Below are 27,013 nucleotides of genomic sequence, written 5' to 3'. Positions count from 1 at the left end.
TACTGTGGAAGTGTAGTTCTGAAGCTGAAGTACTGAGCTCAGCTTCCATAGGATGTCCCCAGATCAAATGAGTGATTCCACCCCTGCTTGTCCATGAACGAAATGTCTGCAAACTGCTTTCCAAGCATTTAGCTGCTTAATTCCCAGAGCAACACAGCAAGCAGTTGGTTTTCTTCCCCCGTGCTATTTATTAAAAAGATGGGGTCAGCAGCCCAGGGCACTCCCAGTGCTGCGGAGCCCACAGGCTTGAGAGCAACTCGATGTGAAAGCGAGGACATTCAGGCTGTGCTTCCCCACCCTGATGGGTGCAGGTGAAGTAGGGCTGTGCTAAATTCAGTGCACGTAGCTGTCCCCCCCAGCTCAAACCGTGATGAGGAGCAGAGGGCTGCAACATCGGTCTTTTGTGTGTTGGCATTTACTGTAGCTGCTTTGTTTTATTTTTAGAGTCCTAGTCCAGCTTCCTTTGAAATCGGCAGCCTTTAATGGGGATGAGGTTAAAACATAAACTGTTTTGCCATGTGGGTCTTTTTGTGTCCTTTTTCTTGCTTCTGTTTGTTCTTCAGAAATATCAAGCAGTACTTGTTGTTGAATCAGCCATCAGTTATCAGCTTTTCACTGAACTGAGTCTGACCTTTTTCCCCCTCCTTTGGTATTTTGAAAATGTTAATTATTTTAAATTGAAATCTGAGACTTATTGTTGTTCCCATAATTGGCTGTTTGTGCATTAATTACACAGCGCTGAGACTCTGAGGCGTGAACTTGAGAGAGAGAAAATGATGAAAAGACTCTTGATGACAGAATTATGAAATTCTCGCTTCCGTCAGATGGAGAATGGATTGGGGCCTTTCATGTGCCTTCTGTCTGTTTACATTCCTCTGCTTCTGTGTACTCAACATAATGCATCGGGAAAACGTGTGATATTCCTGACTCGCCTGGATTCACCACGGTTGGTTAAAATTAAGTCTCGGCTAGACTTTAACTTGAAGGAGTTTCTTTATTCGTTTGCTGCTGGGAAATAAACCTTCAATCCTTTGTCTCTCCCGAGATTTTATACTATTAACACAGTTAATTTCAGGTTTGGTTTTGGTAAATCTAGGGCAAAAAGGATCAGCAAGGAGCATACCGATTTCTATTGGGAAACACTGTTCTGTACATATGTTAATAAGTGCACAGAAATTAATGTTATGCAGAATATTTTGATAGTAACATAGAAAATATGTCATTTTGTACAACTGAAAATTGCAACGAGCTACTGCTATTTGTTAAAGAATCATTTTTAAAGCAGAAGAATGATTATTACATCCTAACCCCAGGACTGTTAGTCTCCACAGAAAAACGAATGGCTGTCTTATTAAATTCCTAACCTTAACCTTTACTCAGAGATATAAATAGCTGCAAGGGGGAGGACACCCCTCCATACAGGTATACACACCCAACGCTCCCTATAGTCCGCCATCTTGACCTAAACCTGAAACTAAATCTTACTTTATTTCCATTAAAGATTAAAAAAAAACAGTTGTTTAAAGTAATTTGCTACTGACTTTCTAGCTTGATACTGACTTTTTTTAACTCAGTGGGAAGTTTTTAACTTCTCCAGGTTGCCTAGGCACGAGGGCCTGCCCACACTCAGAGGGCTTCTGCCCTGCGCTGGAGGTTGCAGAGCCACATCAGCGTGGGCACAGCTTATACAGAGAGGGTGTTTTCCCTCCTGGATAGACAAGCCACCTTCCTGACCAGCAGTAATGGATGGATCACATTAAAAAATAACAATAGTTTGTGGCCTAGCTGTGTCTCTACCCATTTTTCACACTACTAATCAGCACATCCCTTAGGGGCAAGGCCTTGAAGGTTGGCTTCATGCACGCAGGCCGCCTGCACTTGTGGTGGAAATGTCTCAAGCACAAGGTTCGGTGGTGGGTGTTCCCCTGTTAGCAGGACCTCAAGGAGTGTGTTTGTGGCATGCAGGTAACGTGACCAAGTTTCCTATTTAAAAATAAATTTTAAAAAGTAGTTCTCCTTTTCCCCCTGTTCAGCAGTGCAGGGTTATCTACAAAGCCACCACCAACTGACCATCAGCTACAAGGTACTATTCCAACAGGAAAGATTTTGTGCGTTTTGTATGGCTGAAGATGTTTATTTTTCTGTTACTCTGTACACTGTGTTCTCTGGTTTGTATTAAGATAAAAGATTGTCCTTAATTTGGTACTGATTATGATGGCTTTATCTCAGGTTAACCTGTTTGCTTGTGTGGAGGCTGGGAAGGGACTGCTGTGAGACTGAGTTTCCTTCAGAGTTAGCTAGTGCTCTTTTGCTGAAATGAGATAATCTTGAGAGCATTATAGGACTGTGGATTGCAATGTCAGAGGTATAAAATGACTTGTCTATTTCATATTTACTGGGACAAGAAACTAGCATTAGGCTCCCCAGTTCAAATCTGGCAACCCCAAACCTTTCCCGTTGCCATAAGATGGGGCAAAATAGACAGCGCAAGTGTTAGGTAGAAACCTGCAATGCAAAATGTAATGAAGTAGCTCAACATGAGGAATGGGCACAAGGAGTCATGGAAACACACCTGGATTGCAGATTTCAGAGCACTAAAATGACTTTGCTGGGTAATCAGATACAACCTGTACACCGTCCATCTTTTAGTTACAGTGCCAAGGCATTTTTGTTCCTTATGTTTTCATGTACCTCTCCATCAATCCAAGGTTATTAAAAATTAACTAGGAACTTTAAATCCCTGTGAAGAGATCAGAAAAGAGGGGAAAATCATCTGTTTCTCATTGCTCTCTGCTCACCTCCTCCCAGAAGGTGCTGGTTGAGGGAGAAGCAACAGAACCTTTTGTCTGCAACCAAGTAAAACTGAGCATTGAAAGAATAAGTAAAAGAAGATTCTAATCAGAGATGCTGTTTTGGGAGAGGAAAGCAAAGTAGTTTTAAGAATGGCACAACACTGACCCTAGCTGAATCTGGTCTGCTGCCTGCTGTTAGACAGCCCCCAGTTGTATGTGAGCTGGCAGCTGTTTCACAAAGTCATTATCAAGAAAAAAATAGAAGAAAACAGATCTGAGCAGACCCTTTGGTTGTACTGATTGCCTTGGAATGGACATTAGGAACCCTGCAATATGCCTTCAGGTCTGGGGACAGACATCCAATTACCTGCATTGGGGCAGTCTGGTCACATATGCAAAAGCCTTTAGCGAAACGGAATGCCTGACTCAGACCAGCCCATCTGATTTTCTGGCTCTTAAACGAGCTGTTAGTTTATTATTTTAAATGCAGCGTTTTACTCCTGTTGTATAAAAATTCTTAAGCTGAACTGCTCAGAACTCGAAAAAAAAAAAACATGAACCAAGGTGACTTTGCGGTGGCCAGGTCTCCGCAGCTGGGGCATGCTCTGGCGTAGCTGGGAGAGAGCAGAGTCCTCCCTCCTTGGTGCCCCCAGATGGAGAGGGAAAGGCTCGTGTGGCCACTTGGTTCCAGTGGGATGGGTCCCGCAGAACAACCCCACATATGTTGCCTTGTCTTGTTTTAGTGTCTTATCCACTGGCTGCCACTGTTCGCTATTCTGCAGTCTAATGGAGCTTTATTCAAAATGTTTGACTGATACTGAACTCGACTTTTAACTGCAGAATGTCATCATGTTGTTCTTTCTTACTACGTCCTTTCTTCAGCCACGCTTAAGCGTCTCAGTTTTCACATCCTTTGAATAAACACTCCTGCCTCGCCTCTGGTTGGGAATTACAGTGTCAGGACACCTGTTACCCAAAACTACTGCAAACAAGACAACGTCAATGTGAACGTAGCCGAGGGGCGCATAGTCTAGATTTGCCCCTAGGCTTTAACTTTACAGGTGTTAAAGGATACTCTGCCTGAAGGTATGTCTATATAATAATGCAGAGGTATCTGAGCTAGCTTTAATGAGCTTGCATATGTAGTTGTGGCAGCATGAAGCCCAGCACAGGCTATCATTATCATGTACATTGACACGTGTAAAGATAACGCATTTAAACAGCAGTCTTCTGAAGCATGGTCTCCAGAGCTGGTGACAAAAAGGGGTAGCTGAAAGGAGTCTGTCTTTTCAGCTCTCCTGGGAAAGGGTTCATCTCACCTAACGTTACGTGCCCAACTCTCGCCTGAAGAGAGGTGAGAGGGACTGCCTTCTGGAGGTGCCTCTGACTTAAAAGTCTACCTTTGTATTGCTTAAAGTTAAGTGAGATGAATCCTGCTCTCGGTCCCTCTGGTTAGGTCTACATTGCAAGCCCTTGCCAACACGGCTCCATCATCCAGGGGTCCTTTGAGGTATGATTTGTGATTGACATAGCTCTGCCAGCAAAAGCCTTGCACGTTAGGTGTAAATACACCACCAAAAACACCCTGTTGTCAGAACAGCTTTTATCCCTTACGGGGAGAGCAGAGAGCTGGGATAGCTTACAGTGGCAAAAGCTCGGAGGCATCATTAGGGCTGTGTCCAGTCTGGGAGCAGCTGGTGGCAAAACCCCCTGCTATCGCCACGCCAGCAAAGCCCACCCGGGGTAGTGCCCCGGGGTGCTCCGACCCCGTCAGCAGAGCCCAGCTTTCATGTGTGAAGTCGCAAAGTGGCAGAACGCAATGTTGTCGTGCTTGGGTGATTCCAGCAAAATTTATTGGCCATTTAAATAGCTATGCAAGGAGTTGAATATTTTCTCATGTTGCAGTCTCTCATGGGAGACAACCAGTTGTGGTTTAGTTTTGTGCGGTTCTGGTGTTTTCACCATTTTGTTTTAAAAGGAATAACCAGGTTTTCTTAATAAATGCTGTTTGAGATCCCAAATCTCTATCAGATCCCACAGTGTGTGCAGATTTTTCACGTTTCAAATGTGCTCAGACCCTGAAAGTGCAATGTTTGAAAATTAACTCCTCAAGTTTCAGCTCATGGCTTCACAACTCTCTTGCAACAGGTTGCCTACGTGCCCATTTGAAACAGAGCTGGCAATGCAGTGAAATGTTTCACTGGAGGCAGCATCATGTTTTGTTTGAACTGTTTACAAATATCCTGTTTTTCTTTTCTTTTTTCTTTTCTTTTTTTTTTATTTATTTCTGAATACATTTCTGGTTCATTGGCTACAAAAACCTATTCGTAATTATGCAATGGAATATTGTTTCTTTCTTTTCCCTTTCTTTTATTTTTTTTAAATCTTTTTTTTTTTTTTTGATGTCCTGATGTTCAAGGAGTTTGCAATAAATATACTGGTGCTGATCTGTAATTGCATGTAAGATCAGCCTCACAACTGTGTTTTGTAAAGTTAAGTGCCGTAAAAGAACCTGCAGGGAGGAGGAGGGAAGGGAGCAAGTAAGTGGAGGAGAAGGCTTCTTTGGCAGCTGCAGCTTTGACTGGTGGGTAGCAGCTTTAAAGAAAGATTGCTCACATCGTTTTGTTCCATCGTAGTAGCAGCGTGTATCACCAGACAGTATTCAATGGCATTTTGTTGAAAACATTCTTGGAGAGAAACTTTTACGGCTCAGCTGTTTACCTGTTCCTGTATTCATGCCTGCAATAAATGAAATGAAAAATAAATCCCAGAGTCTGAGCAGTTTATAGTCAAATCAGTGACTTAGGAGGCATGGGGGCAATATATATATATATAAAGGAAACACCGGGTTGCATTGTAGCATGCCAGTCATGTGTTGGGTCATTAGCTGGGGCACGCTTTGATGAATACCAGAGCAATGAAACATCGTAAGGACCAAGGTAAAGAAGCATGAACCTTGTCATGATGCTGGTCTTTGAGCTGGTGCTCAAAAGGTGGCAAAAGCACTACTGGAGTGGAGGGGTGGGGAGAAAGAGTCCACTTGACACAGCGCTGGGAGACCCCAATTTATTAAATTGATCTATGAAAGAACACACAATAAATAAATAAATGTGTTTAAGAAGTATTATTAAATAGCATTTTAAATAGTTTTTTTCACACAATTAAAACATTTCGCTTAGATTTTCCCTTGATTTTGCTACTTTTTTAAATGGCTAAATGTAAAGTTGCTTCAGAATGAAACACTTCCATTTCCTTTTGTTCAAAGATCTCTGAATCAGGACGTTTTGACATTCACTTTCACAGTGCATTTACGAAATGAAATCCCAGTAACATTCACCCCATTTTCTGAGGTTGCCAAAACTCTATATTGGGAAGGAATATGATCCCATCACGATTTCTCCAGCTGGGTATTCATCTATTTTTAATCTCTGTGCAGGGAAAGCAACAGATCAACGTTCTTCCATCAGTGCTCAATTTATTCCAAGAAAATTGATTATCCAGCCAGCAAACGTAGTTAATTAATTCCCCTTAATACATGTCTTTGCTAAAGAAATAGTGTCCTGGGGTGCAGGACTAAGAGGTCAGCAAACACTCCCGTATAACTTCATTGGGATGGATAAGCGTGAGGACTTCAGAGATGTAAATCTGAACAATTTCTGGTTTTATTATCAGATGACTGATCTATGGGACTGGACACAAGGCCGTTAAGATAAATTCTCAGGGGACATGCTTTCTAGAGCAGAAAACAGTCATAGTGCAGGCACGATTGACTCGGCAGGGGGAAGATAAGACAATAGCTACCAGCCTGGCTGTGCTGCACAAAACCTGCTGCAGAGAGGGGCAGGAAGGTGCCTGTGCTGGTGGAACAAGCCCCAGAAGAGAGCAGCAAAACCCACACCATTCGCTGCTGTATGCACTGACAGCAAAGCACTACCTAAAATGTTTGCCTTTTTAGTTTATTCTAAAGCTACATATATAAAACTGCATCATTACATATGCAGTTGATGCCAGTTATGTATTTTTAAATGAGTATTTCTACAGTCGATGTGGTACACCATTCCAGTGGCCACACAGCTCTGCCATCAGAGTATCTGGCACAGCATCTCGCAGCAGTGAGGTGTAAAAGCCACGTGGATCTTTACTGCTTCATGCACTGATTATCCTGCTCTGCAAGCCGAGAGCCACTTACCCTCCTGCACAGCTCTTCCACTGCCTTTCATTAGCAAAATCTTTTGGAAATGCAAGAAAAACACAACATAAACTCTTTTCCTCAAAGATACTTAGTCACTGAGGCTTAGCATCGCAGGGCCTAATGATTTAAAGAACTCGAGATTTTTTTTTCTATACATTTAATTATTTGCCCCGCTGCTTTCCAAAACAACAAAATAAAACAATGAGATTTCTGCACTAATTGCTGCCTGCTCCAGCTGAGCTGGGCCCTCCTGCAAGCTCCAGGCTTGGCAAGGTCACAGGGTAGTTTGGCAAGAGGGGGAAGGTTTTTTTTGGGGGGGTGGACTGTGAGTACCCCCAGCAGTGGGCCCTGTGCTGCCCTGCTGGAGAACATTGGCACCTCCAGGGTCACCAGGGGAGGGTTTGGGGCTGGGGAAATGCTGAGTTTAGCTTCACAGCCCAGGAGCCCATTCATTTTTTCACTTCCAGCCTGACAAGCCAAGGCTCGGTGTTGGTTCAGGCTGGTTGGACAGCTTGCTGGTTATCACAAGCCACCGTGAACTTGCTCCTCAGCCCCTTCACATCTCTCCATGCTGCCTCACTAGTCCTCCTCTGCTCCACACGTGCCCTCAGACCCCTTCACAGCTTTCTTCACCCTCCATCAGCATCCCTCCCCTCACACACAAGCACCACTGGTTTTGTTTCCTTTCCAATGAAGATCTTTGGCCTTTCTAAAGCCCCTCGCTTTTGCTGGCCATCAGTAGTAGGTGCTCCTCCACCTACGCCTGCAGCAGTAGTCTGCTCCTAGGCTGCCTGGGCCACCTCGACAGCCGGTAAACCACCATGAGGTGACCTCTCCTCAGGTCATCAGCTACGCTGCTCTGTGCTACTGTGCCAAACTTTGAACCACAGGAACGGAATAGGGGGTCTCATCTCTTCATAAAGCCAAATTGACAACTCGTTAATCCCCTTCAGGTGCTCCAAAGTAAGTGCTCTCTTCCCACAGCAACTCAGCTGGAGTTAATCTTGCAGCATATTATGTGTAATAAATCACAAGGGCAGCACAAGCTGGGTGCTTTTCTCTTTCTCTTCCTTTCTTTTTCTTCTTTTACATTTTTTTTTTCTAATAAGAGCACAACCTCTCACCTGACAAACCTGAACTGCTGCTCTTGCAATAAAATCAATAACAAACTTCTGGGTTTGCCCACCTGGTCTCGCAGGAGAAACATACCAGTAAGTCTCAGTGAAACTGTATTTTTTTTTTCCTTTATGTATATGTGCTGAGAAAATAAATAAATAAAAATCCAGCCTGTAGAGCAGCAGCTAATAATCCAAAATTGTTAAATACCTTCCTGGAGAGGAAAAAACCTTCTTCTGGCAGACAGAGGTATTTTTCCAAGCAATTTGCACCCTTACCCATTTGTGGGATATCCATCTCGCATCCTTCCCCAGCAACATGGTTTGGGTTCCCCCTCTGGGAGAGCTGTGTCAGTGCAGTGAGTCAAGCACTGCTGTCCCTGTGTCCCATCCGTGGTGGTGTGAAACACCTTCCCACACAAGAGCTGTCCCTGAGGCTGCTGCTGCTCCATGCCTGCCCAGCTCAGCACACCCAAATGCTGGGAGGTGAGGGTAAGCTGCTGCCTTTGCTGCACCTGATGGGTCCCATCATAAAACTATGCGGAGGTCAGCAATGAATTCAGTAGAAAAGAGGGTGCCTTGGTAGGTCTCAGCAGCCTTGTCTTCAGGGGGACACATCTAGATGGGTGCATTACCTACGTATAGAGCAGTAAAAACTCCAGGCTCCTCCTTCTAGGGACATCCTGCTCTTGAAAGAAGGCTTTCTGCAACACTGAAATGGCTCGGGCAATCTCCAAAAGCCCAAGAGAGGAGCTTTAGGATGTGCAGGACTGGTCTCCTGCAGCTTTGGGTCACCTCAGGGCAGCTCCCTCAGCAGCTCTCGGGCATCCTGTTCTGGCACTGCTACTTCTGGTGGGGAGAGCCTGGCACAGCTCCCTTGGCACGTCTAGTCCTAAAGTCCAATTAGTGTTGTTTATGCTCAGATTGTAACTGAAAGGAAAAAAAAAGAAAAAGTGATGCTTCAGTAGGTCGAAGAGTGTGAGGAGATAAATGTAATTACAGTAAATGCAATATATTGCAAGATACCACCGTTTAATTAAAAGTATATGAATTATGCAGATATCTCTTCCGCAGCCTGTAACCGTGGGCTCCAGCAGCTACCAAGTGCACTCCCGGCAGCCACCCCATGAAACACAGACTGCTTAACATCTCACTCACACACCTCACACTTCCTTATGAGTAAACAAGAACATATGTGGGTTTTGCTTGGAGTTATTGCTTTCCTGAGCTCTCAGGCACCCAACAAGAGGTGTGAATCTCATCCCACCAGTTCCCACCCCTGGAGGATGGAGACTGCCCTTTGGGCAACTCACATGACATGAGACTTCAAAGCCATGTCCTTCAGTGGCACAGAGTGGCTCAAAGGAAAGCAGTGGGGAAGGGACCAGACTACTGACACCTCGAGGAGAGCTGCAAAAGCCCAGCTGGGATGGGGGAATGGGCTTCGTAGAGAAAAGACCTGAGCCCCTGCAGCTGCTCAGAGCATCCCAGGCCGGCACTGCCTGATGGCCCTGTCGGATGCCTGGGGCTGGGCTCAGCTGCTAGCAATCTGACCGCAAGCCCTTTCATTAGTATGGAAGAGTGTTCTTCTATAAACAGCTTGCTGCCCTTCAGGGTAAACAGGAAATCTTCCCCTTCCAGGCAGATTGCTGCTCTTTGTGGTGCTGCCATGCCCATCACTGCAGACAGTGCGCGGGGCTGTGCCATCCATCTCCTTCTAAAGGCTGGTTCCCTCTTGTGCTCATCTACCAAACGCAGTGAGCAAGCTCCCGAGAGAGAAAACAGATCCCATTGTTGTTTGTAGGAAATACAAACGGTCCATTATGAAATTAAAACAGGAAATGAAGCACTGAGGGGGATGGGGGGATTCGTCCCCCTAAGTACCTAACAGAGGCTCATATACAGAGAGAGAACTTGCAGTAGATCACGTCTCATTATTGGCCAGATGTGTAAGACTATAAAAAATGAACCCAAATGTTCATCTCTGTCTAATTTAGTGTTGATATGTTCCTCATTTCCGTGCCTCACTGACAAGATCCTTTTTTTTTTTTTCCACACTTAGCAAATCCTGCCTGTTTCTTCTAGGTAAACTTTGGCCTGTGCTCAGCAAGGCACTTAAACACATGCCCTGCTGCGTTGTGTGGCTGTCTCCCAGGCCTCACCCAAAATGAATGGGGAAATTCAAGCAGCGCTTGCCTGCGCTGAGTGCAGTGCCAAGGCTTCACATCACGAGATGTTCTCACCAGCCCCGTTTGATCAGCTAGGCTCTGCTGCCTTCCTGCATGCCTTCTTGCTGATGTAAAGAGTAACATATAACGAAGCCTAGACACTGCAGCCTGCTCTGAGAAAGATGGGTGGTTTGTTTTCCTCCTTACCTGTGATGTGGTCAGGTCTGGGTAAGGACCCTGGGCTGAGCCTCAGCTGTTGGGCTTGCACGGCTCAGGACACATGGGGACCTTGCCTGCTGTGGGAGGGTGGAGGACATGGGGGTGCTGAGGCAGAAGCACGGTGTCCTCCTCCCACGGGACATCATGTGGAAGGAGAGCTTGGTTGGGAAATTAAAGGAAAGGAGTAAGCTGCTGTGAGACAGCCTTGGGAGGGAGGGAGAGGGGGAAGGAGACTGCTTTCCAGCAAGGGAGAGGTGAGGAATGGTTGAGCGCTCCTATGAAACAACTTGTGGAGATTTGAGCAGCTAAAACTCAAATGCAGGAAGAGGAACTCACTCCTCTCCATTTTGTGAATGTTTCTGAGGAGCAGTAAGAGACCAAACATGAAGCAAAACCCTTAGCAAGAGCTAAGTGAAAGCCTGGCAGGGGCTGAAGCTATCTGAGCAAGGAGAGAAAGGACTTCTTTAGGCCACAGACTATTTCTAGACAAAGTCCTTCAAAACCATTTGGTTGAACCCCAAGTTAGAAATGAGGAGACATTCTCCGTGGCCAGCAGAAAAAGACGCAATTAGGCAGCAGCCTGGTACATGTGCCCCAGGAGAGCACAGCAGAAGCTGTGCCAGTCATAGAATGGCCTGGGTTGGAAGGGACCTTAAAGATCATCCAGCTCCAACGCCCCTGCCACAGACAGAGATAAGCATTGGCATCAGACAGTCTCCAGCACTGGCTTTTTGAAGCAGGGAGAGCAAAGGACAAGATAGTTGTGCCAAAGTCTGCATGGGCAGTGGAGAGCTTTGGCCACTTCACGGGTGATGTTTGTCTATGGATGCGAATAGGTGGGCCCAGGGTGCTGTGTTGACTTGTGGGGTTATTTTTTGGTTTTGTTATTTACTAATACACTAGCTTCTAAAGTATGTGTTGGCAAGAAGAAATGGACTTGGGAGACAGGAGAAATACTTCTCTGGGCCTTTTTCTGCTTCCGAAGCAAGGAAACATAGCTTTTGGCTTGCACAGTTACTCTCTCTTATTTAACTTATTTTTGTGTTATTGGATTTCTCTTATTTGAGTGTATACATAAACGACAGAAGGAAACTTCATACAATGGACTTTCAGCTAAAGCATCCACGTGGAAATGGTATCACTTCAGAACGCCTAGGAAATACAAATGTCCAAATAACAACTAGATAGCGAACCCAAAGAAACGTGAGCGCTCTCTCTCTCTCAAAAAAGGGTGTAGTGAAATCTAATGAAAATCCTGATGTTGGCATTCCTTTCCTTCAATGGAAAGACATTGGGCAAATGCAAACATCTGCCTCTTCTGAGCCCAGTTAGAGCTTTCTGGCCCAATCTGGAGCAAATGAACTGTCACCACAGAAGTTGAAATGAGGCAGCACTGTTATAAAACATGATGTCTAAACAACTAACATAGAAAAGTTCTGGTTTACCAGTGTCATGAACAGAGGTCTTGAAGTTGTAAAAATGTGAAAGCTGCAGTTGGCTGACAGAATTTCTGTTGGGTAGATACCAGAGGGATATACAACAACAACATACCGGTTCAACGCTTGTTTTCTGGAGATACCTCTGCTGCCGAGAGCCCAGATATAGCACCAGCAAGAAAAGGATAAGCAGGGCGCATTGATGCTGAGGTGCTGGGCATGCCTCTAAAGGCACAGGCTGGCAATTAACATGGGGTCATTCACAAAACAGGCTGAAATCCGCAGTTGGGACAGTCCTACTGAATGGATTTTCCTGGCCTTTGGGCTCTTGAGAGGCAGGGAGAGGGCTCTTGACCAAGAGAGACTAAGTCTCTTTCCTGTGAGCTCAGAGTACACCCTGCAGTTGTCAGGCTTCTTCATGAGCTAAGGAGAGAAATAAATCATTGCCTCTGCTCTGAAGAAACCCTGTAATTCAAAGCTGAGGGAGTTCTTGCTTATCATGATAAAGAAAACTCGAGAGTTGGCACTAACCAGGGGAGGTCATACTGCTGTGCAATCAGTGTGGTTCAGAAAAGTTTAAAGAAGAAAACTAGTGGGAGTCCTAAAAACCGAGGAGCTAAAAGGGCAGAAGTAGGGTAACTCCCCTCACATGACTAAACACTCATGCACACACCTGGAAGAAACATATACAATACCCGTCAGGAATGAATAACTCTGTCTATTTGCTTTGGTGGTTTTCCAGACTTGCTGGAAAATGCTTTATTCATAGTCATACCTGCATTCTCTAATCTATTGACTTCCTTTTCTTTCTGCCCAAAGGGTTTACTTTCAGACTGTGTTGATTTGTAGTTCACAGAGGTGGTAGGTGACGGTTCACTGGAATCATTAAACTTCATTGAGATTTTCTGCACAATGGCTGTGTCTCAAGCAAGATAAACAAGCAAACAGATCAAGCTCTCTTGCAGGCAGAGCTATCTGCTCCACGTGAAATGCTGAAAGGTGAGGCACCAGTCCTACAAAGTGAGGAGTTACAGTTTGCTTTTTTTTTCAGAGCTACTATGGTTTGCAAGTGCAAAGACAAAGGCAGCCAGGGGACCTCAAGCACAGATATAACTTCTACCTTGACATCGGGCTCTGGGGAAGTGTCTTGTGTAGGTCTTAGGGGACAGAAAAGGACTTGGAAGAAACTGTCTTCCCATTTGACTTATGCTGTGTCCATGGAGACAAGGTTTTGCATACTGCTTCCAATGGGCAAGAGAGAAAAAAACTGAGAATGTCTTCTATAGCTTAGCTTAGGAAAAAACACGCAAGACTATAATCTACAAATGCTCCTGTTGGGGTTGGACGTCAAAGCTTTCAAAAGATAAGGAAGACTCTAAAAACATTCATGTGAATACAAGTGCGTTTGCTTCCCATCTTGTCATGCCAGAAAATACCATAGGTGCCTACCTGCACCTATATATATATGAATATATATATAAATAAAATAACTCACAAGGAGACAGAAACACCTATGGCCTCTTTTGCTACCAATCCATAGGCTTACAGCTAGTAGGAATCTGGAATCTTTGCAAAAAATTAAGATATCATAAACCACAATTTGTGACTCAGCATAGGTCAAGCTGTGGTCAAGGCAGAAAAAGGTCTAGCAGACATAACTGGCTGAAAGGAAGCAGTGCACGTGTGTACACAAGAACTGCTGAAATAAACTACTAGTATACTTCTAAGCTTGCACCGGGATGCATGCAGTGTCCTAGGCAGGATGGAGGTGGCAGCTCTCTCAGTGAACCAGCGTCTGGAAGTGGTCCAGCTGCAGAGGACAGTGTCACGCATGGTTTGCTCTGATCTTGGACTGCAATGCCATTGAGAAGACAGGTCCTTGCCTTTTTCTGGCACAGTGTTCCTGCTACATGCTCTGTACTGCTGCTAGGTTTGCGTCTTTGTATAATCAACAGTTTGGTGTCTTAGAAAAATTTTGTATTGATTTTTCCAGTGCTTCCATTCTAACATTTCAGGTGGCTTTAATATGACACAGCCATAATGGTATTGGTTGAAAAGGATCTCCAGAGATCATCAAGTGTAACCTGAATCAATTAAAATATCAATATCTTTCAGTAGGTTGGTAGCTTTGGAGCTGTTTTTATTGTTTTGTGGGTTTCCCCCATCTCCCTTATCAAATAGCAGTCAGAACATTCAAGCATGCTCTTGGGAGGACATCTGGCTTTGAACTGATGTGCTCACCTCCAGCTGAAAGAAAGGAAAAACGCATGGTATATTGATGTGGAGGGCCCCCTGCTGATGTTGTTGCTGTTTCTCTGAGTTTTACAGTACTGCTCTGAACCTTTGCACAACCCAGTGGAAACACCAAGAACACCAAGAACAGAGCCAGTGAGGAGGCAGTAATGTCTTGCTGGATTTTGAGAAGAGTTTTCCTACTCTAAGAAGACTGCAGAGATGTTGGTGGTAGGCTTTTTGTTCTTAAAATTAATTGTAATTCAAATCTGGGAATTTGAGGAAAGGTGTTTCCTAATGTTACTCAGGCCTCTGCTTTTGCACTGCTTTGTCTGCCCAGCCAGATCATGGGTTAGGGGAGCAGTCATGACACCATCAGCCAAATCTCATTGCTGTATTGCTAGAGCACATCTCTTGCCACAAAATGGAGACAAGTAAAGCTGCTTTTTACAGCTGTCAAAAAGTTATTTATCCTGTTTGCTTTCTCTGAAAAAGAAAGTGATTCCCAGAAGTATTCAGTGTCTCTGAACATATATAATATATAAATATATATATAATATATTTAGAGAAAGGGAAGAAATGTGCTAGTGAAAGAGTTGTCTCACAGTGACCTGCAATGAGTTCAGACAGCCTGGAGAACTGGTGAAATAAGTCCAGGGCATCCCGCAGGCCGTCCTGGCCAAAAGAAAGAGAAACCAAAGCTGCTTCTGCCTTTGTCTTGTGGAACAACTGCTGTCTGCCTTTGCAATGTCTAAAATCAGGCAAGATCAAAAACAGGGGCAATGGGAAGTGCAAAGGCACTGGCACAGAGCTGAAGGACAAAGCTACATCTGCACATAGTCAGAGGCCACAGTAGGTGACCAAGAAGAACAGGCATCTTGAGTGCACAGACAGACGATGTCCTAGCACCAGGCAAGTTATTTTCATCTCATCTACTCAGTGCTGTTGGAAAGGACTGTAATAAAATGAAAATGGGACTGGGAGGGGTGGAAGGAAGGAAAGAAAGAAGAAAAAAAATCTTTATTTTCTTCTTTTTAGAATAAAATAAGTCTTTTCTTATGGCATTCAGACATGGCTGAGCTATCCAAACCTTCTGCACCTGAAGGATTTAATACTGTTTTTTACAGCATCTGCTGCATGGGTCACATGCAGCGTTTCACTTTGCATTGGTAAAGGAAATAAGGATTCTGAGAAGCTCTTTATTTCATTATCAAAACAAACATTACAAGTAGCTCTGGGTTTCTGGTGCTGGCTCTGTAGAGTCCATTATAACCACGACAAATGGGGCAAGGCGGTTGGTGTAGAGCTTGACAACAGAGGCAGTGAGTCACGGTAATTGTATGCAACAATGCCATATCACAGCAACAAAATCGGATGAGTAATCTTGTAGCTTGCCTTCAGGCAGCTGTCTGGTTTATCTCACAAATCTAACTGCAACAAAATGTCAATGTTTTAATACCTCTGACATTTCTTTAGCTTCAAGAGGCAATAACGAATCTTTCTGGGCTACTTACTAAGAGATGGTTATATAAGGAAACGCAGGTAACGCTTCTTATCTGAAGAGACAATACTGAAAATAATCTTTTTTTCATTGAATTTAAGAGTAACCAGCATCAAATAAAAAACTGTTTAATTAACTAAAGCCATCGAACAACCCTCAAATGGATTTAGTTTCAAGTAACAGGTAAATAGATTTAATGCAAATACCTCAGGCAGATCCTGCCTTTTCTGCATCTCCAGTAATGTTATGTTGAAGGAAAGGTTGTCTGTAATACACAAAGCAGAACAAGGCAACGCTCAGGGCTTAGTAAGCAAGTAAGCCTTATGACATCTCACGGGGCAGGGGGGGCGGGGAAGGGCCAGATGCCTGCTGCCATAAGCTGGCACAGGTCTGCTCCGTCACTTCTAAGAAATGAGGCAATAAAGGCTGGCGAAAATTAGTGTACATCATCAAGTTTCTGAAGGGCAAAATGGGGGGACTGAGCCACCTTGAGAGGTTACTTTAAGCTTAGATAGCCGTGATGATGCAGATGCTCCTTCCCACTGCACCCATACAGTCTGTAGGACAATATATACATACATAATATTTTATGTACAAGGAGCACCCTTACTCTTGCAAGAGTCCAGCAGGCTGCTGATGGTGCAGCTCCTGCCCGAGTGGGACAGCTACCTCAGGACAAAGTTAGTGTGACCACCGCAACACAGCAGAGCTGAAATGTTTATCACTTGAAAGTGGCTAAATGTGGTGGGGCTGAGGAGGATATGGAAGAAGCCAGCTGTACAGACGTGTGGTTGTGTGGGGCCATTCCACTTCACCAAGAGGTGTTTGGTTATTTTGCTGCTCTCATGTGGCTCCTCAGCTCAGGTAATGGGGTATTTGATCACTTTGGCCATCATGAGAGGGTAAAGTGCCCCTTGACGTGGCTGTACTTTAAACGAAATGTGTCACTGCCTTGCTATGTCTGATATATTACCACATATGCTCCTTCTTCTGCCTGTTTAGTCACTGTCAGCCAGGGAAGGAAGATTGAGTCGCAGCAGAGAAGGTACCTCACAGACTGAGGAGGGCAAAGAAACAGGAGCTTGATAAGCAAATGACCCTTACAGTCTCTGCAGATCTAGTAATACCAACAGCATCTGGCCTCGGCGTCACCATGGCTGTCCCACTGAACCGCTTCACAGCTTGTGAGAAATGCTGCTTCACACTGGCAAAACTCTGTCAGATGGTGATATTTTCCCTGCCTGGGGTTAGGTTTCTTAGCTGGCAGACTTAGCACTGTGTGGGAGGCTCGGGGAGGTTTCACGCCTGTCCCATATGCTGCTCTTCCTCTGTAACCACACAGGTCTGCAAATCTGGCTGAAAATGAAGTGAACAGCAACCCTTGTCCTGCTAAGGACTACGTATTTCCATGAAGAAGCTGTGTTTCTGTGTGAAGTTTCCCTGGTGCTGCCAATCTTCAGGGGTTTGTCTCGTCCTGTTCATTTTCTTCTTGTTCTTCACCCTTGCAAGGTGAATCTATCTGGACCTCAGCCCTGAAGCCCCATTTCCCCTTTCTGGTGCCCACTGAAAGGCTTTGCTGGATACCAGTGCATGGTAATACCCCGTCTGCTTAAACAGCATGGACAGGATCCTTGAAGCACGGTTTCCTTCCAAGAGCGCTAAGAAAGAAAATGTTCTGTACATGTGAGCTAGCGTTGTTTTCTATATCTTCTTCTGAGACCCCAGGAGATTTCTGAGAAGAAACATTTTCCTGTCTCATTATTGCTCATGGTCAGAAAATTAAACATTTGGGAAGCCAAAGAAGCAGGCTTTGTACCTTTTTTTTTGTTGTTGTTGTTGTTGAAATATGAATGCAACAGTTCACTCCAAGTGAAACTGTGAGCAGTGGAATAGATTAAATTAATCTTCTCTCAAAGATAATTTTTAATGAGGCAGTGATTCTCTGCAAGGAAAAATGTTCTTACTGTTCTTTTAAAATTTTCAAATAGAAAAATAAATTACATTTTGTATCACTTTCTCTTTAATGTGATTGAATGGGGGATGTTTTTAATTAAGACAAAAATCTCTGTTAATAGTCTTGATTAAAGGGGCTTTTAAATAGTTTATCTGCCTGGCTGCATTCCATCCTAGAGCTCTGCAGAGGAAGATGTCTTTCATGTTGAATTTAAATGCTTATTATCCCTTTGAACTCTGTCAGTCCACTTATTTGAAATATTATTCTTCCTTTCTAGCCTGTGGAGTCAACTCACCGAGAGATTTTGGTAATGTCACTCTCCGGGGAACTCTGCTGGCTTAGCGGATCCTTGAACAAGCAGCTGGGGGTAATATTTCAAAGATCGCTGTGATCTCTGGTCTCGTTTCCCTGCCAGCCCTGCAGCGGGCACTCATGACATCCGCATGGTTGTATCACCTAGAACAATGAAGCCTTGATCTCATCTGTGGGCCTCGTGTTGCAGGAACCATCAATAGCTTTTGAATAATGATCTCAGTTCAAGACATTCCCCCTGTGGTACCGACTGAGCAATAATCTGGGAGGAAGGAAGATGGGATGGACAGAGTCTTAATTAAGTGCTGTGAGATGTGAGCGTGAATAATCATTGGAAAAGGTTTCTTACAAAGGCTCCCAGTTTTTTTCGACTGCTGGATACCAGAAATGTTGTCCTGACATAACTTTCTACTTTCTTCTATTACATGACGAAAGGAAAGCAGTGAGCAACTGGAGTCACTGTTGATGTCCTGTAGACCTGTACATGACCACACTCAGGAGGATTTCCCTTTTTTACTGCCCTGCAATTCATTTCAGGCATCTGCCCCTGTCACGTAAGGTGAGCAGCTCACCTGAAGGATGCACAGCTAGGCAAGGACGGACCGCAGGTGCCTGCATCTGTTAGGAAACCAGCACACCTGCTCACCCATTGCGCCAGAGAAAGAAATGAACCTGGACAGTGCTAACGAACGACATGATGCTCTGTGATTGAACTGCTCCCCTGTCATGAAGGTTGGTGGGACTGATCCATAAACAGGAGCTGACATGAGGAAATGGGAGTCCTTATTCAAGAGCAGACAGAGCCAAAATCATTCCACTGCACACACCCCAAATGTTTATCATATTGTCTCCTTCTGGAACGTGGAGAAACAAAAGCACTTGATGGATGGATCCAAATGCTCTTTCTAGCATGTCTGTTACGTAGCAAAGGTTTCACCGCAGGGCTCTTATGCTGGAAAGTTGCATGCTTTCCTGTTTCTGCTGGGTGAGCAGCATACCCGATCAGCAGGAGCAAGCAGCCGGGCAAGCTGCTGCCCATCGAGGCTGTGAACAGCTAGAGGAAGGTTTTATGCCTCCAGTAATCCCAGTAGCAGTAAGAGGGGATGGGGTGGGCTTGCAAGGGAGGACCAGCCAGCACCGAAGAGGAAATCTAGTGGTAGGAGAACATGCTGAGGAATCACAGAGAGCGCCCAGCCTCCTTTCAGGCCCTCTGTCAGCCTCCTGCCGAACCTCCTCAGCAGGGGGAAGGTTGGAAGGAGAAGCACGAGGAGATCACACCTCTGATGGCAAGGACAGCAGTGAATGAAATAGGGAGATGGTGTGAGGGTCGATTGCTCAAACGAGGAACAAGGAAGCGCCGTAAGTGTTTGTTTTTGTGATTCCGCTTGCACGCCCATGCTTCCTTAAGCGAGCAGTTGTCAGCACAGCCTGTGTTGTCCATGAGAGTGTCTCCGGAGCCCGTGGCCAGCTGTCCTGCTAAATGTTTCATTTGCAGTACCTGTAACAGTGTTCCTTTGCAAAACGGAGCGGGATGGTAGTCCCTGTCATAAACACGGTGCTGTGGAAGAACTGGAAGAGCTCCCTTCTTCCCCAGGAGCTGAAACGCCAACACTGCATCGCCAGCCTACGCAGGTCTCCTAGTTCCCTTGTCCCAAAAAGTAGAGCTCGAATAGAAAAGACTAAGATAAAAATAAACACCGCTCAACTCTTTCATTCATTGAAAGCTGTCAAATGGGACAGGTTCAGTGGAAAAACTGATGTGTGACTGTGTCATTACACGTTGAGTCACCGTGCACGCACGGGTAGCAGGGTGGAGGGCTGGGATGGCTGCAGGCAGCCTTAGCTTTAGCATGGCCTGGCTTTCAGAGGAAAGCTGGCCAGAAGCAGGAATTTATTGTGTTTTGAGAACTTCCTTCAAACTGGGGGAGAAAAGCCAGAATCCCCTGTGAATAAAACTAAATGAAGTATCAAAACTTAGTTTTCTAATGATGCTAAACTCTTTGGACAATGGCAAACAGAATAAAGTTGGATATAGTAAGAACAGTATTATACCATGAGTTCGAGAAAAATGCTAGAATCAAACAGAAAATCCGAGTCCCTAAACATTAAAAAAAATAATAAAAAGACAGCCTTTTGATCACTTGAAAATAAAAAGAAAGCCTTTTGATCACTTGAAAATAGTCAGTGCTGATACTTTCCTACAAATACAGGTGTTGATGAATTTGAGTTTTCCAGATTTCCTCTCTTCAGCGTGTGGCTGGCATGCAAGAGGGCTGAGGGAACGGGCAAACTCACCTCTCTTGGGCATGTCCAGAGGAAAACTGAGATGGCAGCCTTACAGTGTCTGCGACAGGCAGCAACCACCAGCTCACCTGCTTTTTTAGCATTTGGGTTTAGGGTGTGTGCTCTTCTGCTGCAGGAAGAGAAAGGACCTTGCCCCAGCACTGCCCGGGCTCGGTGAAGCTGCTGGGTGCCAGAGCACCGCTGCTGCCTGTGGGGAGCAGTATAAGAGCCTCAGCTTTTGGCTACCCGCTGTTACATTTTGGGGGTGTTGACAATGCAAATTTTTCAAGGTCAGGGAGAGGGCTCTGTGCACATGCAAGAAAACGGGATGTCAGAGCAGAAGAGTTCGGATTTTTGTCTGAGTACCACACTGATGTCTGGACCTTTCCCCCTGTTTTCCTTTTTCGCCATTGATGAACGCTGTTTTCAGTAAATGCTGTAAAGGCTATTTTCCTGTCTCAAATTGGCATAGCAACAGCATCAGAACAAAAATCAAAGCATCAAGTTAACAACACACTGAAATGGTTTCTGAATTCATAGTATGCTCTCATTTATTTGAAGCGTAAGGGAGGGGGCTATTGCACAGCATACACCTTAGGCTGTTTGAAACCTTTGCTCTGTGCACGCTGACTGCGAAATGAAGATAAGCCAGTTAAATACCTGTTCTTTAATTAGGTTTATCCTCGTTAGCATCTGTGTGAAAAACATTGAAGTAACCTGAGGATATATTACGTAGCTGCACAGTAGAAACAAGCAAACGTAAGTTTAATATTATTTACTGCTGGTGTCGCACAAAGATCTTTGCAAGAAAATGCCAACCATTCATCAACCCTGTGATCCTTTTGGGTTAATAGAAGCTAGAGAAGCAACTGTTGCTACAGATCCTTTCCGAAGGAGGCAAATTCCCTCTATCAACCCTCAAATATGATGTTTTCATGCACAGTCTGAGTGGCATATGTGTTTTACAAAACACTCCCATATTCTAACATCTCTGGAGAAACAAGCCACGTTAAAATCTGACTTCATTGGCGTTGTGAGAAGTACAGCCACATTTGGCTAATTTAAATAGTAATAATAACTTAAGAAAAATATTTAAAATGTCTCTTTTTGTACTTTGTTTACAAACATTTCAAAACAATATCTTCAGGCTCGCCAAGGCTGCTGGCTGTTATTCTGCCATTAGTAGACCTACGGGATTTTTTCACAGCACAGTAAATTGTTTTACGCTTAGTTCACTCCTGCATCAAAGGTTCAAAGACTCTTATGCACCTCGCGGATGTTAATAAAGCCTGCAGTGAGGCTTCTGAGCGGCTTAACTCTTCTCAATTAGCATACCTCTGCTGTACCAAAAGCCTTCAGTGTAACTGACTTCCCTTTGTTTTAAATACGAACAAAAGAACAGATCATTTTGAAGTCTGCAAATCCACTTGTGCACCTGACCCTCTGACTTCCACGTGAGCACAGATAATGACTTTAGAGAATGACATGCAAGGAGAGAAGCTTGAGACAAAGGGAAGAATTTGTACTGTAATTTTCCCTCAGTGCTATGTAGCTCACCCCACCCCTTGAGAAGCCTTTACCTTCTTACTGCTTAAATGCAGAGCAGCCTGAACCTTTCAGTCCTACAGATGTTTTCCAGTCACGCGTGTGCATGTCTTGCTCCATCTATTCCGCTAAGGGATGATAGCTTCATTGAAAAATAAAATAAAATAAAATAAAAATCAGTTTATACACGTTCAGTGAACACAGAAACCAGAATGGGATGACTCTGGTCTCCTGAAACCCCCACGGGACCACTGTCGGATTCAATCCTGCGGGCTCTGAGCTCATGGTGGGCAACCAGCATCCCGTGGCAGTGTCCCCCACGTGAGAGAGAGGGAAAGTTCCCCCAGCCCCAGGATTTTATCCCTGGGTTGTTTGAGGCAAGGCATCCTCTCCTGCAACTTTTGCTCACAAGCGGACGATGTGTACGTGGTCAGAATGCAACAGAGAAGCAAACCTGAAAGAATTCTCTGCTGATGTCTCTTGCCCACTTATATTCACCTGGAAGACAAGGCTATATTATTATTATTATTATTATTATTATTATTATTAATTATTATTATTATTATTATTACTACTCTTATTTAGGCTCAAGAGCTGTCAGAGTCTGGGCTGGAGAAAGGCTGTTTTAAACATGTTTTCCAACCTGCAGAACTTTAAAAACTTTCCCCATAACTCTCTGGATGGAGCCTCAAGAGAGAGTATTTTCTTTCTTTTTTTTTTAAATTCTTATTTCTGAGTTCTTAACTAATTAGGATGAAATGACATTGTCACACATGGAATTAATTGAATTCAGGCAGCACTGCTTAAACTCTTTAAGACATTCCTACCTAAATGAGCTCTTTGCTAATACAAGCTGAATTTTCAGCTCTCCGGGCCAATTTTTCACAATAAGTAAATGGTATTTATGCATGGGGAGGCCTCAGCGTAATGCCCTCTATTGCAAATTCTAATAAAAGGCTGCTCTGTTTTGGCTCCTTATTAGAATAACACTATAAATAGCCCCTTTGTAGCAAGGACTTTTTAAAAATGTGAAAAGTTTTGCTCCAAAACCTCCTGGTGCACATTGTGCCACCATCTGGCAAATCTGGTGTTCAGGGCAGCTTTACCTCCCAGCACTTCATTCATGCTGGGGTAGCAAAGAGTGCCAGAGAGGTAAAAAAAAAAAAATAAACATAGTCTTGGGAGAAAATAAATGAGCTGCCTGATGTAAACTAGCACAAAAAAAGCTGCACCATTTTAGTATACCTCGTGAAGGTCCCTTAACGCTTGCTGAAGCAAAATTCATGCTGATTTAGTGTCTAAGACTGCAGGACTTAGTCTTCAGATTGGTGCATGTTATGCTTTCGAAAAAAAAAAAAAAGAATTTAAGAGACATTGCTTTTTTCCTACATTAGATTAATTTTATAGAAAGAGTGCTGTTGTGAGCAGTATTGGCTGCAGAGGCATGATTGCCCTTGGAGCGAGACCAGATACATAATTCAGTGTAGGCAGAAAAAGAAAGATTTACCAGTGCTGAGCAAGAGATGATCTAATGATCTAAAGCTGTTTTTATTTGGATGATAACATATTCAGGGTTGATATTTTCTTGCCTGTACAGAAGACATAAAGCAGTAACATGCCTCCAAAGAGCTCACACATCCCTTTGCTTAGAAGCTTTCAGAAATACCATGCTTCTTTTTCCTCTGTAGTTTTTTGTTTTTCTAAGGGGATCACTTATATTTTATTTTTCTCATAGAAGATATTCTTTATTAATTGGCATTCAACATTTTTTCCACCATCGATTCTTTTGAAGAAGCTCTGATTGCAAGAAATTGCTAGTGTATTTTCTCCTGTATCTGAGTCTAAGTTATAGCACTGCAAGCATGTTTCTGGGTAGTCACGGGTAGTTAACTACAGCATGGTATGAATGGCTTCTTGACGAAAATATGTATTGTTATTTAATAAAGAAAAGCCTAAGATAAGTTACCGGTAAACACATTCACCATATTGAACAGGACTGTGGTAAGGGTTTGAGGAAACTGCACATGAATTACAAATTCCAGCTCGGATTATTGCAGAGTTATTGCAAGGAAGCTGCTCTCTCATGAGTTGTTTTGTTAGTCAGTGCTGGTGGATACATACTGGGTTTTCAATACGTGTTGATTCGGTGGAAATAACCAGAAGCTCTAAAGTTTAAGGAGCTCTTTTTGAGGCATGGATATGCTGAGGAAGAAGCTGGGCAGTAAGAACTCAAACAAACAGCTTCTGCTTCTTGGGGTGAACTGGGAATAGTAATAAGTTATCAAGAGCTGAGTAAGGAAGTCGAGCCTTTTAAGAGAGGACTATTAAATGGCGAAAGCCCTCTAGATTATACACAGAAGCAGAAAAGCAATAGCTGGATGCAGGATCCACTGGTGCAGGATCCACTGCAACTGGCTGCAGAAGCAGAGGGGAAACATGCTTGTGGTCAGTGGTCCCAAAAGAGTGAGCACAAAGGACACTGCATTAGGGGTTTCTGCAGCTCTGCCAGCATTGCTGGCCTTTCCCCATTCCTCTCCTCATCAGTCCGGTTGTATCACCCTCATAAGACAACTGGGTTTTTATCCCCCGGCCTTGTCAGTATGGAGCTGCAGCTACTGTCAAATAACAACACAATTAGAGAATGAGCCAAGATTTATTTCTGTGTGTCTGTTATGTAAACTGTAACTTATTCCTGAAAGTTTCATTTCTAGTCCAAAGAGCCTCAAAAGCATGAGCCTCCAGGGAAAGCTGTGTTTTGAGTGACAAGCAGGAGCAAGAGACTAGCCTCGAGGGATGACTGGGGATAATCCCAGTCTCTGGTTCTGGGAAGGGACTGCTAGACTGAGCCCTAGCACCCAAGAATTGCCCAAGGTAGGGTAAGCGCTTCAGTTGTGGAGGCAACTTGACTGCTGGATTTCCCTGAGGCAGAAGATGATGGCACAAAAAGTGGTGGAAACAACCAGACCTCTGACCCTCCAAAAGGAAGAGGAATCCCCTTGTTCCCACTGGAACAGGCTCCCCAGGGCAGTGGTCGTGGCACGGAGCCTGCCGGAGTTCAAGAAGTGTTTGGACAGTGCTCTCAGACACATGGTTTGGTTTGTGGGTGGTCCTGTGTGGACCAGGAGTTGGATCTGATGACCCATGGGGGTCCCTTCCAACTCAGGATATTGTGATTGTATGGTTCTGTGTTGGAGAGCCACAAGACCTTCTAGCATGCAGTTCATACATAATGTGGCATGTGTGTGTCCGTCTAAGAAAAGTGTCACCAGGAAGTGCAAGCTGAAAAGAACGGCATTCAGACAGCTTGGACATTCAAGGAGTAAAGCTGCTCATGAAGCTGCAGTTTAGACTCCCTCCGCTAATATATATTTTTTTAACGGCAGCCTTAATTACTCAATCACATCAGGATCTTTCCTGCAAAGTGCTGCCGCACAGGCAGTGCTATTAGTTGCACTGTGGACCTTCCTGTTTGCTGCAAACACCACCGTGCTCTTCTCTGTGAAAAAAATGAGGGTCATCATTAGTGCTCCAGCAGTCTAAATATGACGTTGCTTCCTATGAGGGAATGATTTCTGTGACAGGGACAACCTTCAGGCGAACACAAGGGGTTTTATAAAAAAAAAGTGTCAGGAGTTGTTTTAATTTTTAATTTAAGGATTTAACAGGAGGGAGGCACACGCAATAGGGTCAGGCTCTTAGCTGTGTCTTCAGCGTAGCAAATGAGTACAGCTTCACTCCAATCAAAGACAGTATCTCAGCTGTCATATTTAAAAGGATAGCTCTCATGTAGGTGCAAGCAATACATGATAAATGTCCTAGGTGTTTACTATTACTGTGAAGCATCGCCTGCATCAAAGTGCTCTCAAGCCTGTTTCCTAGGAGGGAAAAACAGCACGCAGCTGACAGCTGTTCCCTTGCTGAGCAAATGCTTCTTCACAGGCATTACAACAGTTGGGTAGCTATTTCCAAAAGGAGATGGGGAGCCTTCATCAGAGTTGATTATTGCCAGAAAATAAAAAGCCACAGCCTCATTTTCCTGTTAGCCTGATTTATAAGTTTTTTTCTATTGCTGTTTGTTTGCTTGTTTTCCATTGGCCTGGTAAAGTTTTCCAAGCTCTGCGAGGGCGGAATAAGCGACTCATTATTTTGTACTTGTGCTTGGTGTTGGTCACCCATGGCTTTTTACAGAGGCTACTGTGGAACACGTTGAATTTGCACGTGGTCAAAATTGCTTTTGCACTTTATTTTTTGCCCCCGTGTGGCCATTCCTTGGTTTGGGGTGAGAAATCACATGTTGCTCCACCGGACGATGGAGCATGCAGATGGGAATTAATGTCCCCTGCTAGACGCACCTGGGCATACTCCAGGACTACAACTGCTCAGCCAGAAGGAATGAGCTCACCCCTAATGCAGCCTAGATCTGGGGAAGTCTCAGCGTCCCATCAAAAAGTAACTTAGTGCAGTCATCGGTATTAAAAAATGAAAGATGCAAATTAAGGGATCTTTTAATTTTCCGAACACTGCTGACCGCGGCGTGTTCTTCAGTATCCCCCCCACACCTGACGTTTTTCAGTCTCCGTTCAGCCTCTTTGAAGGGGAATCTCAATCATGCATAACAAGTTAATAAAGCGATTACAGTCCTCACCAGAAGACGGCAACCCAGCCCCTGGAGAAGAGCACGGGGCTGGACAGCTGTCGTTTCGCCACAAACCCACAGGTAGCACAGCAGGAGCATGAGCAGACCCTGGACTTCCAGCCACTAGCCCGGGGCTGGCTGTAGGAGCCCGGGCAAGGCGCTGGAGGCCCAGGCAGGGTTTCGCTCCTTCTGCTCGGTTCGCCGCACTCATGCCATCACGTTATGCGGCGTACGGGACCAAGCACGGACGCATGGTTGGACGGGAGCATCTGGTTTTACCTGGGATGGATGTTAAGACGTGGTGCTCTGCGATCCCGTCTTAGATATCATGGAAAAAAAGGACATAAACAAACAGAAGAGAACGAAACACAACACTACACAACACCACAACACACACCACATCCCAAACACACCACAACACACCACTCAATAAAACACCACACAACACCACACTACAACACCACACCACACAATACCACACCACAACACCACACACCACCACACCACTCCACACACCACCACAAGCCCTACCCCAGACCACCCCACGACACCAAGCCCACCCCACAGCTCCCGGCCACCCCCTTCCCACCCGCCGCGCAGTCTGGGGGCGGTTTTGGGACCTCCCCGT

The 27,013-nt window shown here is 44.6% G+C and overlaps 1 protein-coding gene and 1 long non-coding RNA gene across 6 annotated transcripts in view; one reads left to right on the top strand and one right to left on the bottom strand.

Annotated features, from left to right (window-relative positions):
* Positions 1-5,532, top strand: part of EPB41L4B (erythrocyte membrane protein band 4.1 like 4B) — a 174,467-nt gene extending 168,935 nt beyond the window's left edge. For all 5 annotated transcript variants that reach the window (XM_040548999.1, XM_040548998.1, XM_040548997.1 and 2 more), the window contains one exon: positions 737-5,532. In XM_040548999.1, coding sequence (XP_040404933.1) covers positions 737-806 — 70 coding nt within the window. In that variant the 3' untranslated portion in view covers positions 807-5,532. The remainder of the gene's footprint in view (positions 1-736) is intronic.
* Positions 5,078-26,785, bottom strand: LOC121065879. The gene is made up of 3 exons (XR_005817371.1): positions 26,665-26,785; positions 5,748-5,871; positions 5,078-5,531 (listed from the first exon to the last, which is right to left on the bottom strand). It is a non-coding gene; the product is annotated as an uncharacterized LOC121065879 (long non-coding RNA).
* Between the last annotated feature and the right edge of the window lie 228 nt (positions 26,786-27,013).

This window comes from Cygnus olor, chromosome 2, assembly GCF_009769625.2.
Source record: "Cygnus olor isolate bCygOlo1 chromosome 2, bCygOlo1.pri.v2, whole genome shotgun sequence".
NCBI classification, from domain to species: Eukaryota; Metazoa; Chordata; class Aves; order Anseriformes; family Anatidae; genus Cygnus; species Cygnus olor.
This window is presented reverse-complemented; position numbering and strand designations above follow the sequence as displayed.